Source organism: Ixodes scapularis, unplaced genomic scaffold, assembly GCF_016920785.2.
Source record: "Ixodes scapularis isolate PalLabHiFi unplaced genomic scaffold, ASM1692078v2 PGA_scaffold4__175_contigs__length_147842914, whole genome shotgun sequence".
NCBI classification, from domain to species: Eukaryota; Metazoa; Arthropoda; class Arachnida; order Ixodida; family Ixodidae; genus Ixodes; species Ixodes scapularis.
Genome location: NW_024609879.1, coordinates 102,520,671 through 102,534,276, shown reverse-complemented (window position 1 = coordinate 102,534,276; position 13,606 = coordinate 102,520,671). Strand labels below are relative to the sequence as shown.

General features: G+C 44.8%; 1 protein-coding gene across 1 annotated transcript; it reads left to right on the top strand.

The window, feature by feature from the left end:
- Nucleotides 1-8,928: 8,928 nt before the first annotated feature.
- LOC115328229 lies at nucleotides 8,929-13,286 on the top strand. The gene has a single exon (XM_029989442.4). It carries the CDS (start codon nucleotides 8,929-8,931, stop codon nucleotides 10,540-10,542), a length of 1,614 nt encoding a protein of 537 aa, XP_029845302.4. The 3' UTR covers nucleotides 10,543-13,286.
- Nucleotides 13,287-13,606: the final 320 nt, after the last annotated feature.

The following is a 13,606-nucleotide window of genomic DNA, read 5'->3' as shown; positions in this document are numbered from 1 at the left end:
GTCACCGGAAAAATTTGAAAGCTATCTGTTCCCGACAGAAAGTCAATTTGCGGACTCGTGTCCATGTAGGGTCAATTAAACCCTCGCACGCAGATATTTTCCCTCTAGAGCTCCAAGCAGAAGCTGAACGAGAGAAAGGATGCAAAAAACAAGAGGGGGTTGGGGGGGGAAGCACGTTGCTGCGCCCCGAAATAACAGACTCCCCACTGCGTCACCGAGTTTCTTGAAACGGCAACAAACATCGGGCAGTGCCACATTTTGCAAGAGGACCGTCGTCGGGTCTACGCTTCATGGTCCCCCCTTGCCTCCTCCTCACTGGTTCCCTCCCCATGAAACCCAGATCCAGAATTAGCCTTAAAGAGGAATGGGATGGGGGCCTCCGAAACGAACTGCGTCAGCATTCGCGCACCGCTTCTTTGGCGTTGGCACGGGGCTTGCCGCTTTGTTTATCGGTCGAGCCTGCTTGCGACCTCGTGTAAGGCAATCCGTGGCTTTCTGCTGGTTTTCCGCCATGTTTGGCGGAAGTTTGTTGGTTGGATAATGGAGTTTTGGCTCTGAAATAGTTTTCTGGTACGCGAGCGTTTGGCTTTTTTTGGATTGGTTGTCTCGAGCTAATTTCATGATGCCCTCGAATACGTCATCAGGAACAAGTTGATTGTTTTATTTGTAACGTGGTCTCGATCAGCTTCGTCGAGGATGCAACTGTTCCCCCACTGAAGTTTGAACGATTGTATTTGGATTGTCGTCATTTCAGCTGGGCGATTTGTTGTCATTTGCATCTTCTTTCGGTGGTATTGCATTAGGTCACATTTACATCTCCCCGAGTGTTTTACGAAACATTTTATTTTGCATGTTTCTGTCCTTTTTGATGATGCGCAGCGACATATAAGTTGGAATTGTAATGATGTAATAAGTTGCGGGCCATCTATCGACTGAATGTCTGCATTTAGTTGATTGACATTGCATCCAGTTTCTCATGAAGGAACATAAAATGAGTATCCAGGTTTGGTATGTTAATCATTGGCACTTCTGAGCCGATGTTCAACACCCCGTATGTCTGATATTGTATTGACCGGCAATGAGCATTTGCATATCCAACAATGGCAGTCACACCATTCCCCAGACATCTATTTTTTTTTTTCAGCCAAGCTCATATTTTTGGTAGTTACATTTGAAATTGCATCTCCAAAGACATTACAGAATGTTTCATAATCACCATAATTTCTGTAATTTTTATCTTTTCTGAACAACATGTCAGCAGAAACAGAACAGGATCAGGACCCTTTTACTTGACGGTATGTTGCCACCTTTATTTATTTATTTACAGAAAAGACATGGCAGCACCAAAGCATTATAGAAGGTACAGCCCTCAAGAAGAAACCAAAACACACAAAATATTGTAGTAATGCTATATACAGTACAGGCTGCCAAAAAAAAAAAAAAGCAGACATAAAAAGTGCACATAAAGAACGAAATTTAACTATCGGGGCCACCTTCCGAAAGGAATGGCCTCATATCATTCTGCATAATATAGGCTTTAGGCAACTTGTTCTAATCGTTAATTGTTTGAGGGGAAAAAAAACAACTAATGTTCCTTATAATCTATACGACAGAACATCTCTTTTATCTTCCTCGAATGGTCCATGCGACTTGAGACATAGGTTGGTAATTTCAAGTATTTACTTTTGTAGATCCCTGTCAAATCATTAAAAACTGCAAACAAAAACCAAAAATGATTTTTTTTTTTTTTTTTTTTTTTTGCTCAGCTTTTTAGGTAAAATTGCTGCTTTCTACTCATTTGATCCTAGTTCATTTTAAATGCCTCCTGATCTCCTCGTTCTGCCATTCATAGCCTGGTTTGTCTAAAAAAAAAATGCAAATATTGTTGAACACTGAACTGAACTCACTGAACACAACAGTGAATCAAGTGGGAAGAAGAAACCTCTGAAACACGGCTAAATGTTTACTGCGCTGAGGCACAATATACATGCTTTGACCAATAGAGGGGAAGGGTACTGACATCCCAGTGCAGGAAGTGCTGTCACTCTACGCTTGTGCCACAAAAATAGTTTGAACAAGCATGGGGTCAGCAGTCGTTGAACAATCAGGGAGTAGCGAATTCCCGTATTGGGACTGTACCCTTCCCTTCTATTTATGGAAGCACGTATTTGTATTGTATCCCAGTTCGATTAACACTCAGCTGTATTTCAGAAAAATAAAGTTTATATGTTTTTTGCTCCGCACAAGCGGACCCCGGTGTTGGGGGAAGGGCCCCCACCCACCCGTAACCGAGATGATGTCACCGTGTTTGCTCACAGCAAGCCGGAACCGGGCTGCGGCGGCATCGGCGCAAAGCTCTGAAGGCGGCGAGGGAGGTGGGGGCTGAAAGAACAGCACAAAGGTTCCGGTGTCCCACTAAAAAGACCCTCCGACGCAGAAAGAGATCCCCGGCAAGGGCGGTTGGTTGGTTGAAGGGGGAATGGCAGGCTATAAATAGGGAGGTTCCAGCACCCTCGCCTTTTTGTTTAATCTTGAGCAGCCAGTGAGGACGGGAGAGGGAGGGGGAAACGGCTTGCTTCATCCTGAACTGACTTGTATGGGGAAAGAATGCGCCGCGCACTCCGAAGGCTGCCACCGCGCTATACCCCCATGTTTCTGCGTCTCTCGCGACCTGCTTCTCTGGCTCGCTCCGGCCCTGCTCTGGGGATGGGGCTAAATTTGGACCCAGTTTGGAGTTTTCGCCGGTGGTCGGAGGGGGGATCTTCTCTCGAAGAGGAGGAGGGGGAGAAAGGAAGAGGATGCACCACTCCAGAAGAAGGGCATTTCTCTTCTCCCCGTCAATTTTTTGTTCCTTTTCTTTTTTCTTCCCGTCTCTCTTCTCCTACCACCGTCCGGAGTTGGCCCGAATCTGCTCAGGTGCTCGGATGAGTTGTGGGTTTCTGTTGTGAGCTGCCGCTTCGCTGCCATAGCGGGACCTGGCGCGTCGGCGTGTGTACTTGGTCCTTGTCCCGTTATACCATGACAGGTTGACATCGACACTTCTGGTCGGAGGATTGATCGATTGATCGACAGGATGCTGTCTTCCGGCCGTACGTCGTAGTGAGTGAGTGGTTCGCCTCTGCCATCTCCGTCGTGTGTTTCTGTCGTGTCTGGAGGCCGTTTACGCGGATGCCCGCTGGACGTGCGTCCGGATGTCTTGCCGCTGTCTCGAGACTTCCTCTCTCCGGGACATCGAGAGTTTTTCATATTGTCTTGTCCGCGCGTTTGTTTCGGATATGCCCGCGATGATTTTGAGAAGGTGATGTTGGTTCTCTCGTCCGTTGCGTACTGGTCACTGTAGATGAAACGACGTTTTCTGGTGTGTTCCACTATAAAGATGTGGACCTCCACATAGTGCAAGGGAGCGGAAATGGGGCCATATTTGGTCCTCCGTCCGTTTCGCCGTAGTTGGTGGCTTCGGTTTCCGCGTCCGTCACAGGAGTAGACCTGGCGTCTCGGTCGTGTCTCGAAACCCATAGATCCTTTTCTTTTGTGTATGTTTGTGTGTGTGCGCGCAAAACGCGTAGATGTTTTAATGGTGCTTCGAGACGTCAGTGACCCGCGACGTATGTTCCCGTGTTGGCTATTCTGATGGCTTGGAAGGTACCGCGCATTCGCAGTAGCTCGTCATCCCGCCGCGGTCCTCGAGTCCACAGAGGCAGATTTTGTGGGCGGTTTGGATGACGCAACCCGGGTTCGTTTATAACTCGGTGACGTTGTCCAGATCTCGTGACGCCGTATTTTAATCGCTGCAGCTTTTCCTTTGCTTTAGTTCGATTAATCGCGCGAGGCGCTTCTGCTTCGTTAACCGTCGCGTTATTTTGCTTATTTGGGGCAGATGAGTGATGACGCCTCTCGTTTACCTGTTTGCGAGTGTCAAATGGCAATCATTACTGGATTATTTTCTGGTGACTGCTCATATCTGCCGTTGCTTGATATGATATTGGAAAATAATTTTAGCCCACAGTCGCCGCAACTCTTCACCGAAAGACGCGCATAGATTAGTCTGTATTTGGTCAGTACCGACCAGCTGAACGTGTCTAAGCGAAGGCTCGTCATACCGACCAGGAGGGCACTTTTAAAAACTCGCATTCGACAAAATAGTACCAGCTGTAACAGAAGGCGGGGTGTATAAACAAAATATAAGATTTACAGCTTGTATTCCCCGATGTCACAAGAATAGCCTGCCCTAGATTAAAAAAATACAATTTTATGTTTGTTTGTTTGTTTGTTTGTTTTTTCATTATTTTTATTTCTTCCTTTCCCACTATCTAGTCGGCGGGGTACTCGTTTTTGTTGCTGCTTCCTGGGGCTGAATAAGCCAGATTTGATTTGCGTAAGCAGCACAATTTCTTATCTCTGCGAGTGTTTCCATCAACATATCGTGTCATAAAACTCTGAGAAAATTTGGCTGCCCCAAGTTTGGCTTCCGTGACTTGGAATCAACTTCTTCTCGGGTTCCGCTTGCCGCAACCTCGTGCGCGACCCCTTGCTCTGTCGCTTCTCTGCAGTGCAGCGGAGCGTAGTGGGGCAGCGCCCCTCCAGAGCGGACTGGCGCGCTTGCGCGTTTCGGCGCCGCGTGACTGACAAGTGGGAAATACGACCGTGATTGTATCGCCTAATTCTGACTTCTCTTTTATTTATTTATTTTTTCGATATTTAGTGCACTGTATGCTACGTTTTTTCGAGTGCAAGGGGGGGGGGGCATCTACTTTAAACTCCACATTTGCAAAAAAAATATTTTTAAACACGACGCCTGCTCTCCTACGTATAGCGATTGTATCCCACTTGTAGCAATTGTCCTTGGTTGCGACGTAAAACATCACTTCCAGCTGCAAAAAAAAAAACGAAAAGAAATATATATATATAAATATTGCAAACAGTTTTTAGTAACTGACTAAAGTCACAGCCTGGTGTTTGTAGTTTGTCCGGCTCATGCATCAATGCCAACATGTACGCTCCCATAGAGCCTACTGCAAACGTTTTGGATGGATGGATGGATGCAGCTGAACCTTTTACAGGGGTGGAACGGCTGCGCCATTTGCTCCATTTTGCGCCAGACGCATTCGTCTGCGCCATCCTGCGCCATTTTTCGGAAACTGCGCCACAGCCAGTGCTTTGCGCCATTGTGCTCCAAATCGCACAACGTGCGCCAAAATAATTCTATTTCGTCTTGGTTTTGGTTTTTATTGACTCCATTGGCAACAATGAGCACGTTTAGGTTGGTCGGCCTTGCAATTTTTTGTTCCGTTTATTTTTCCTGTGTATTCCGATTCGGAGGCACGCGAAACAACTTGGGGGTCGGATTCCAAGCGCTACATCACCTGCGACCGGATTTTTATTCTTTAACCATCAGTGGCTAAGCAAGTCGGCCGAGGTGAGGTCGAGTCGTTAAGCGTCAGATAGCCTGAGGGCCTGCGGCCCGGGTTCCGGACATCAGCCAGTTGAAAACACATTAGCAAAAGATTCCTTTTAGTGCTTCATCGTTAGAAGTTAGAACCGCATTCCTGCACAATAAATCGTGATTTGATTGAACTGAAACGCTGTCCGATCCGAACCCTTGCCAGCCAGCAGCTTTTACGCGAGCGGTAGATCTGCTCGCCATACTTTAATCTTGCTCTGGCTCATCACTTCAAATAGGATAGCTCCGTTAATCACAGTCTGATGCTTCGATATTGATCTGTACAATGGGATAAACTCAAAATTTGTTGCCCAGTTCCTCCGCGCAACTGCACGTCGGTTGCTGACGCACGTCACTTGGTTTTCACATATAATTACTATGTCGAGCACGTGTGGGTCGTGCTATAAACAGTACTGGTTTGAATTTTGAGCAGCTGAAAGCCACTCAGAAAACATGAAGGACCCTATCTTCAGAAACATAAAGTACTTCCTTTTGGTTCTCACTAAGGCCAAGTTTTCCATCTGTTACACTATTATCCCATCTACATAGGTTCCTAACCGCTCAAGCTCATCTGTGCTGCTAAGCACAATTGAAATTGCTCCCGTGCTCGTCTGAGACACAAGCTGAAGTGCAATAAAAACTGTTTTGAGCTGCTCCTAGCCTGCTCCAGAATGTAGCTTTAGCTGCCCCCCGCCTGCTCCAAAACAGCAGTTTCAGCTACTCCTATCGCTGCTCCCAAGTACATTTTATGAGTTCCACCCCTGCTTTTAATTGGGTGGCAGCATGCACCACCAAGTCAGTGTTTTTAATATCAACAGTCAACCTCTACCTAATATGTAAAACATTGAACACTTAGCTTTACCTATGGGAAGTCAGGGAAAGAAGGGACAGAATATGTTCACACTGATTCGGGCGGATTTTTAAAATAGTTTCCCTGATAATCTGTTGTGCATAACGGTGCCGGTGCAAATGGAACACTGTTTCATGAGGATAAACCGCAGAAGTGTGGTAGTGTGTCATCGTGTTTTCAGTTAACTTTCGGAGTCGGTGCTTGTAAAATGATGTTATCATCTTTGAGAATTGAGCTAACAAACGTGCTTTTGATTAAAAAAGAACTGAAAGTTGACTCGAAAGGAGCATCTTGTTTCTTGAAGTTTGCTTGTAGTTTCCATAGAGAAGCTGGGAAACAATATAGTTTGTTTTTGGTGCACCTTATGGCTTTCATTATAAATAGTGGGGCTAATAAATAGTGCTGTATGATTGAAGGCAGTTTTAAAAACAATAAAAACATTTTTGACGTTAATTTTTGGGTTGCTAGTTCAACATTGTCACTCTGTAGAGCCTCTAAACATAGTTTTGATGTTCTTATTTCTGCCTATATATTACTTTTACCCAAACATGAAGTCAACATGTTAAGGGGGAACACTGGTCTTCGAGCTTCTTTTCTTATTTTGTGACCAAACCCATTGAAACTGCATAAGCTTGTTCAGCTTTTTGTGCTGATTTCATATATCTGGTCGTTTTCTCAGTCAGGAGAATTGTCCTCAAGGTAATTAAAACTTGCCTGCCTTTGTTTGGAGGAATGATAGGAAAAAAACTGCTTAACAAAATAACCTTTTTAACACATGGCTAGATACTAGAAAGTGTAGAGCATACAATGTTGGAAGTACTTTTAAGATAAACCCACTATTAGTGATTTTAACACACATTGAAGTTCAGCGCTCAATGCATGGCTAACAAGTAATAAAACAAAAGATCAAATAGAAAATTTTCTTGACTTTTATTAGAAAATCTGCTCTCAACATTGTATGCTTCACACATTTAGCTACACATTTCAGGAAAGGTTTTATTTCTACCTGCTCTGGATGCTGAGATATCCTTTCTGCAAATTTTTCACGAGTCTCAAAATTGTGTCTTGTGAAAACAATGTTTTATAGCATCTTCGATCAACTCGCACCGGAATCGCCCTGAAACCAGCACAGTGCACAGCGCTCCTCGGTCGTGCAGCGCGATGTCGGTGCAACATCGAGGACAAACTGCGCCGCGCCGGTGCACCGCGGCGAGCTCCACCTTGCGTCACTTCGCGTTTTGTTCGTTTATTTTGCGTAGGTCAGCGCACGGTGCCCGTCTGCTGTCAATTTCTTCTATTTATTTACTCGCGGATTTGACGGTCCCACAGAAATAAACATCGTGGACGTGATTGTCGATGGGGTCACGAAGCGGGTGACAATTCCACATGTATATATTGGCCATCATTATTAGTTCAAGAAAACGAAACAACAGATAATAGCCGTAGCTCGCTGTCATCGAAACGCCTCGCGCCGCTTTCCACGAAGTTCGTGCTTTTCGGGCGCTCCTTGCCACCGCAGCAATCGCCAGGAATCGCGGCGAGGGTGAGAAGCTCGTCGTCTCGCCGTCAGAAGACCCGAGGAAATCATCTAGTGCAGCTGCGAGGCGTGTTCGTTTTTGCAAGATCGCCATCTCGATACTCTGCGCGTCTGCTACTCCCGCCATCTTCTCGATTCCCGCTCCTGGCCGCAATGCCTGATGGGACTGCCCCCCGGCGCACCGTCGATTTCCTTGGTGCGCGTTGGGGCAACGAAAAGCCGCACCGGGAGGGTGCGCTTCGTTGATCGAGGACGTACGGTGCGCACCGGTGCACTTGATCGAAGATGAAGGGGCGCACCTCAGTGCCCCGGTGCGCACCGGTGCGGATGATCGAGGATGCTATTAGAGTCAAGTTCAGCTCACATTCAGCCTGCATAGACATTATTAGTTGATTTATAGCTCAAATATTCACCCACAAAATTAGAAGCCTGGTAAATTCAGAAGAATAACAGCCATCGCCATTTTCAAAAGAATACAGTTTCAGGACGTTTTTGGCTCCCAGGACCCACGTCCCCCCTTAAATGAACATTGAAACTTTGTGATACTGCTGCTTGTCATTGATTGTACTCAGTATACATAACATTTCATCTTGTTGCATTTAGGAAGGAGACAAAGTATGAAGGAGAAGGATTATGAAGGAAGCTTGAGATTCAAGTTATTAGAAACTTATAACAGTGTCACTTTTTCATGTCACCAGGTTTTCACCTGGAATCTTGGGGCTCCAGCAAATACTCCACTCGCCCGCCTTGCATCAAGGAGTTGAAATTAATCCTCAAAGCCATTTTAGGAGACCATAGTGTCTTCATTTGTGTTCAACGTCACTAACCATCTTCATTTGTGTTCAACGTCACTAACCAAAACAGCATCCATATTTGTTTTTTGTTTTCCTTTGGCTGCAGACTTGCCGAGATTTAGTTCAGCATCACACTTTACATCTTCGTTGTTTTTACTTATGAATGACGTGCAACAGAAGCGTCTGGATTATCTTTGTTTTTTTTCACTAGTCCATTCACCTCTGACAACTTTGTTTCGTGACTTCTAAGTTACTTCTTCACATTTGTTGTTCACGCACCCATTGGCAAAACCTAACGCTCATCCTTATGACTCGTTCCAGGACTGCCCAGCCCAGCCCGGACTTCCACTACTCCCAGAGGCTCTTCCATGGCCCCAACGGGAACGTGTTCAGTGTGCTGTCCCCGGCGCACGGCCGCAGCTGCTCTATGAAGCCCACCTTCCTCTGTCGCCAGCCACGTGGCAGCTCGTCAACGCGTGAGCCCCGAAGCCGCAGCAGCCGTCGCGGCGGCGGCAACCGCTGCCTCAAGTTCCACAACTTCATCCCATCCGAGAGCATCACCTCGGAGAAGGATGATGGCTCGCATGATGACGTCTGGAAAGTCCACGCTGAATGCAAGCTCCAAGAGGAGCACGGCACGAAGCAGATCATGGTCTCGCAATGGTCGGTTTCGTCGGACAGCCCTTCCAACACTGCTGCTCAGCCAGAGCCGAAGGCTACTACGAGTCATCTGCCGCCGCCAGCATCCTTGGACTGTCTGGAGCAAGAGGACAAGGGAGATAAGGTGCACGGGCTGAGTCCCGACAGAAACTATGGTCCGCCCGGCTTCCCTAATCCTGTGTCCTCGAGCGACGAGACCTCCAAAACGCTCAGCGGCTTTGTGCCTGCGAAAGACGAACTGTTCAGCGAACTGTCGTCGTGTGGCTGCGATGTTGTTCACGCGGATCCGTGCAGGGTCTCGCCGGCGCCACCCGCTAACCCCCCGGAGGGTCCACCGAAGGGGAAATCTGACATCCTTTATGGGTTTCTCTCCAAAAAGCACAGGCGAAAGCCCACTCAGACGAGGAGAGTTGTCCCTTACAAGAAATATCTGTCCCTCCTGGAGGATGACGCCTCCTCAGCTCATCCTCTGGACCTATCCCTCAAGACACGCAGCAGAGCTGAAAATGAAAACTCCATCGAGTCTGCATTAGCAACGAGCGGTGTGCCTTTCATGCCTTGCTGTTCCTCGAGTTACACGCATCCATACCCATTGCCCACGCAGCACTACCTCCCTTATCAGGACGTCCGTTCTGCAAGAGGCTTTGAGAAGTCTCCACTTCAGGTTGCTCTGGAAGCACCGCTCAGCAACCCTCCAGACCGTAGACTGTTCAGTGCCTTGCCGCACTCAAGCCCCGTGATGGCTGTAGGCCAGCACAACAACCACATGGGAGCTCAACTTCCTTTCGGTTACGCCCTTTACTCCACGCCATCTTCGTCGATCGACGCGAGATTGCCTAGCCCGTCACAACCCGTGTACTCCGAGGCATCCAGCAGTCGGTCGGCGCTCATGGCTGTTCTTCAGAACTGCAGGGACGACCGAAACGGCCAGGCAGGTCCCAGTGGTATCTCTACTCCGGAGCTCCACCGAAACATGCGTAAGCCGAGTCAGAGGTCGCTCATCAAGCAGAAGTTGGAAGACACCTTCAAGCAGAACGGATTCTTGGTAAAAACAAAGCAGGTCTCGGACGGAGACGCGACCTTTTGCAAGTTCCGTCAGCTTCGCAAGTATACGAGGTACTACCTCAAGAGTTGGCACCACCACTTACCGGCCGAAGTGCACAAACTGTGGAAGGGCTTCCTGCCTCCGAAGACCCTTCCAGGAGGCTCAGTGGGTGCAAGCGACGAAACTACCAGAGACAACCTTGGGAATCTACATTGATGGTTTGTACCAGGATGAGCCTTGTTCTGGGCTTAGGGATTTTGGAACTGTCTCTGATGTCTCCTATCCTGGGAATTGTTATGGTGTTGTGTTTGAACTGCTGAATAGGCTTGGGCCGTTGAATCTCGCATCACTGCCAAAACGGAGTATTGTTATTTGCTTCAGAAAAAGTTTGGAATTATGGGATGGTCTGGTCTGTAGCATCCTAGTGGTGATCTAGGGATGCAAATGATTTTAATGTGTTGACATACTGCAGAAACCTTTTGTTTAGAATCTCGATCTATGATCTTCAATCTCAACATTTTTCAAGGTGTCTAGTGACACACTTTTTAAAAATCTACAATTTTTAATGGTTTTTCACAATTTTAGTTGCAGTTCATAAGCATATAGGGTGTAAATTGAAACTTATTTTGCAGTAATGCTCTAGCAGGCTAGTACTTATTGGGACAAACTATTAAAAGATTATAATGTCTGCATTTTATACTTGACTGATGGTTGCAGATTTATGATCTAGAATACATTTGAAAATGCCACTTTACAAAGGTCATAATGAGATGGTGTTTATTTTAATGTGAATGCATCAGTGACACTCGCAGAATCATTCTGGGCTCTAACAGCGTAGAAGGTACCATCTCTCAACACTCAGAAGCTTGAAAGTTTCTTTTTAGGTTGTGCTTATACATTCTCCAGGATATTGTCTTGTCACTTCTCAACCATTGTTAGGCTGAACCTCATGACTCATTTTCTCACTGACTTTCTTTGTATTGAAGTACTCCTAGGCTTTATGACTAGCTTAGGTCTTTTTTTCTCCTTTTTTTAAGTGATAAGTTTCACTTTACAAATGTTGTTAACCCTATAGGTTTGTTGAGTTTATGTTGAGGAGAACCTATGTATCTTTGGATAGAAAGATGTCAGAGCATTTTTGACAGTATAATTTTAAAGTTTTCGCTATAGGCTTAGCACGTTGTGTTCAGTGTGTTTGCATTATTTGCAGTTGTTATTTCATCTCGCAGTGCAAGCAAATCTCATTAAAACAAAAAAAACTGTACCTCCGTACCTTTCTGAAAATGGTTCTGGTCAAGTTGGCCTGTAACAAACAAATCTTCATTGCTGTGGGAATGGCAGCGTGTACTTCATTTCATTTGATGTATCTAGTCATGTCCTATTCCTCTCCCGTGTCTCTGAATAATGCCTTGGATCTGTAGTTTATTTTTATCGCTGTTAATACATTGATATCTCTTTCACTACTGGTCCTGTTTTCAGTGCATGTTAAAGTAGGAAAGGAAAACAGACTGCAAGATTTTGCTTTGGCCATTAAAGCTTTAAAGATCAAAGAATATTGCAAAGCAGCATTTGATCTGAAGGGTGCTTGTTATGGAAGTTTATCATACGTGAGAGGTTTATGGTAAACTCTTAATCATTGATGCATCATATGGTTTGCAATATTCTCACAATGTAAATAAGTGTGAAATTGAGAAGCTTGCTTGGTGCATACCTTGTTGAACACCTCTTGGCTGTAAACATGTAAAGGCGACACATGACTGAATATTCTATTAATGTTTTTTTATAATTCTGAAATGCTCACTGTCGGCATTTTTTTTTTTTTGCTACACATGAGGCAGGAGTACAAACCAAAGATATGTAGTATCTCTTGGTAACTCAGCAAAATGTGTTTATCATCTTTGTGTCTTAAAGTTAATTTATTCAAGGTTGGTCACATTTTCTTATCATTGCAAGGACATCATGACTTTCTTTGGTCAGTACCCATAGGTTTGTGTTTATGCATTTACAAATGTAAGAAGGGCAGCTTTCATGACACTTAGTTGAACTTATACCTCAAGGGTGTTTACTGGAGAAGGTTATCTGTAGGCACTGTTAAAACTGTTATGTATGGGAAATGCGGTCAGCACATGTTGCTGTTCTCTACAATTGCCCGGTTTTGTTTTATGGGACCCTCACCTTCAGTTCTAGTCAATTATTGTGTTGCTATTAATTTAGTGATTTGTTTCTGCAGGGTTTTAGGCTATTTAAATATTTGTTTGATCATGCTACTCCTTCTGAGCCCCCTTAAAGGAAGTTTAACTAGCTGAATTAATTTTTCTGTCAATACTATGCCACCAATTGTTGCACCTCCCATTTGTATAGTCCTAAATAAACATTCAGTGCATTAAATGGCAACTTTGGCAAAGTTATCTTGATAAGTTTATTCTGCCATTGATGACATAAAATAGGTCTAGGAAGTATGTTGCTAATATGTTTTTGCTTTTCATAAAACAAGCTTTGAGAACATTCTATATCTCGAAGGGGTTTAGTATAAAACGATTGTTTTTAAATTAAAACCAATATAACCACAATTGTGAAAGGTTTGAAAAGTATTTTGTCTACAAAATTGAATTGTGCAAAAACTATTAATATAAAGTTATGCCATATCCTATCTAAACTGTATCACTGAATTTTTTTTTGTAATTTTACGTTTTGGGAGATGCTTAAACTTGCTGTGAATGCCCTTGATATGGGGTGACCTGTGTGTCTATTTGAATGTTCTTACCAGCATATGTAGATCCTGTAAATAAGAGTTTTTGTTTTGGTAACTTGCGAACGGACGGAAAGGTTATGCGCCGATTCAAGTGCCTCTAAGTCTGTGTTCATCACTGGTGTGCTTGTCAAGTGAGCATATTTTTCTATCACATTTTGTTTTTGTTTCCACATTGAGTTTCATTGAAATAAAGTTTACAAGAAACGTTAGGGGTGACGTTTGTCTCCTCGCCATTTGTACTTTGAATCTAAGTCTTAAAAAATTACTTTTCCCACTAGTTTGAAAACGAGGCGTAGGATGGACACTATATCGTTTAATCATATATCTGAGCAAAGAAGCTACAAGAGCGAGTGCAACGCTTTGAGTGGGCCTGTTATGAACATACTCGTGAAGTGAAAGTGTTGCTTATGGCAACATGCCGGCTTTCTTTAACACAAATTTTAAAAAATTCATCTTCAAACTAATTTACCGGACGTATGAGCGTAAAGAGAACCATGTTTTTCTCGCCGCAAAAACAAACTAAGCATC

What these genes read in the sequence shown, in the direction of transcription:
- LOC115328229 (XM_029989442.4), top strand. Translation starts at nt 8,929, where the DNA reads ATGACTCGTTCCAGGACTGCCCAGCCCAGCCCGGACTTCCACTACTCC.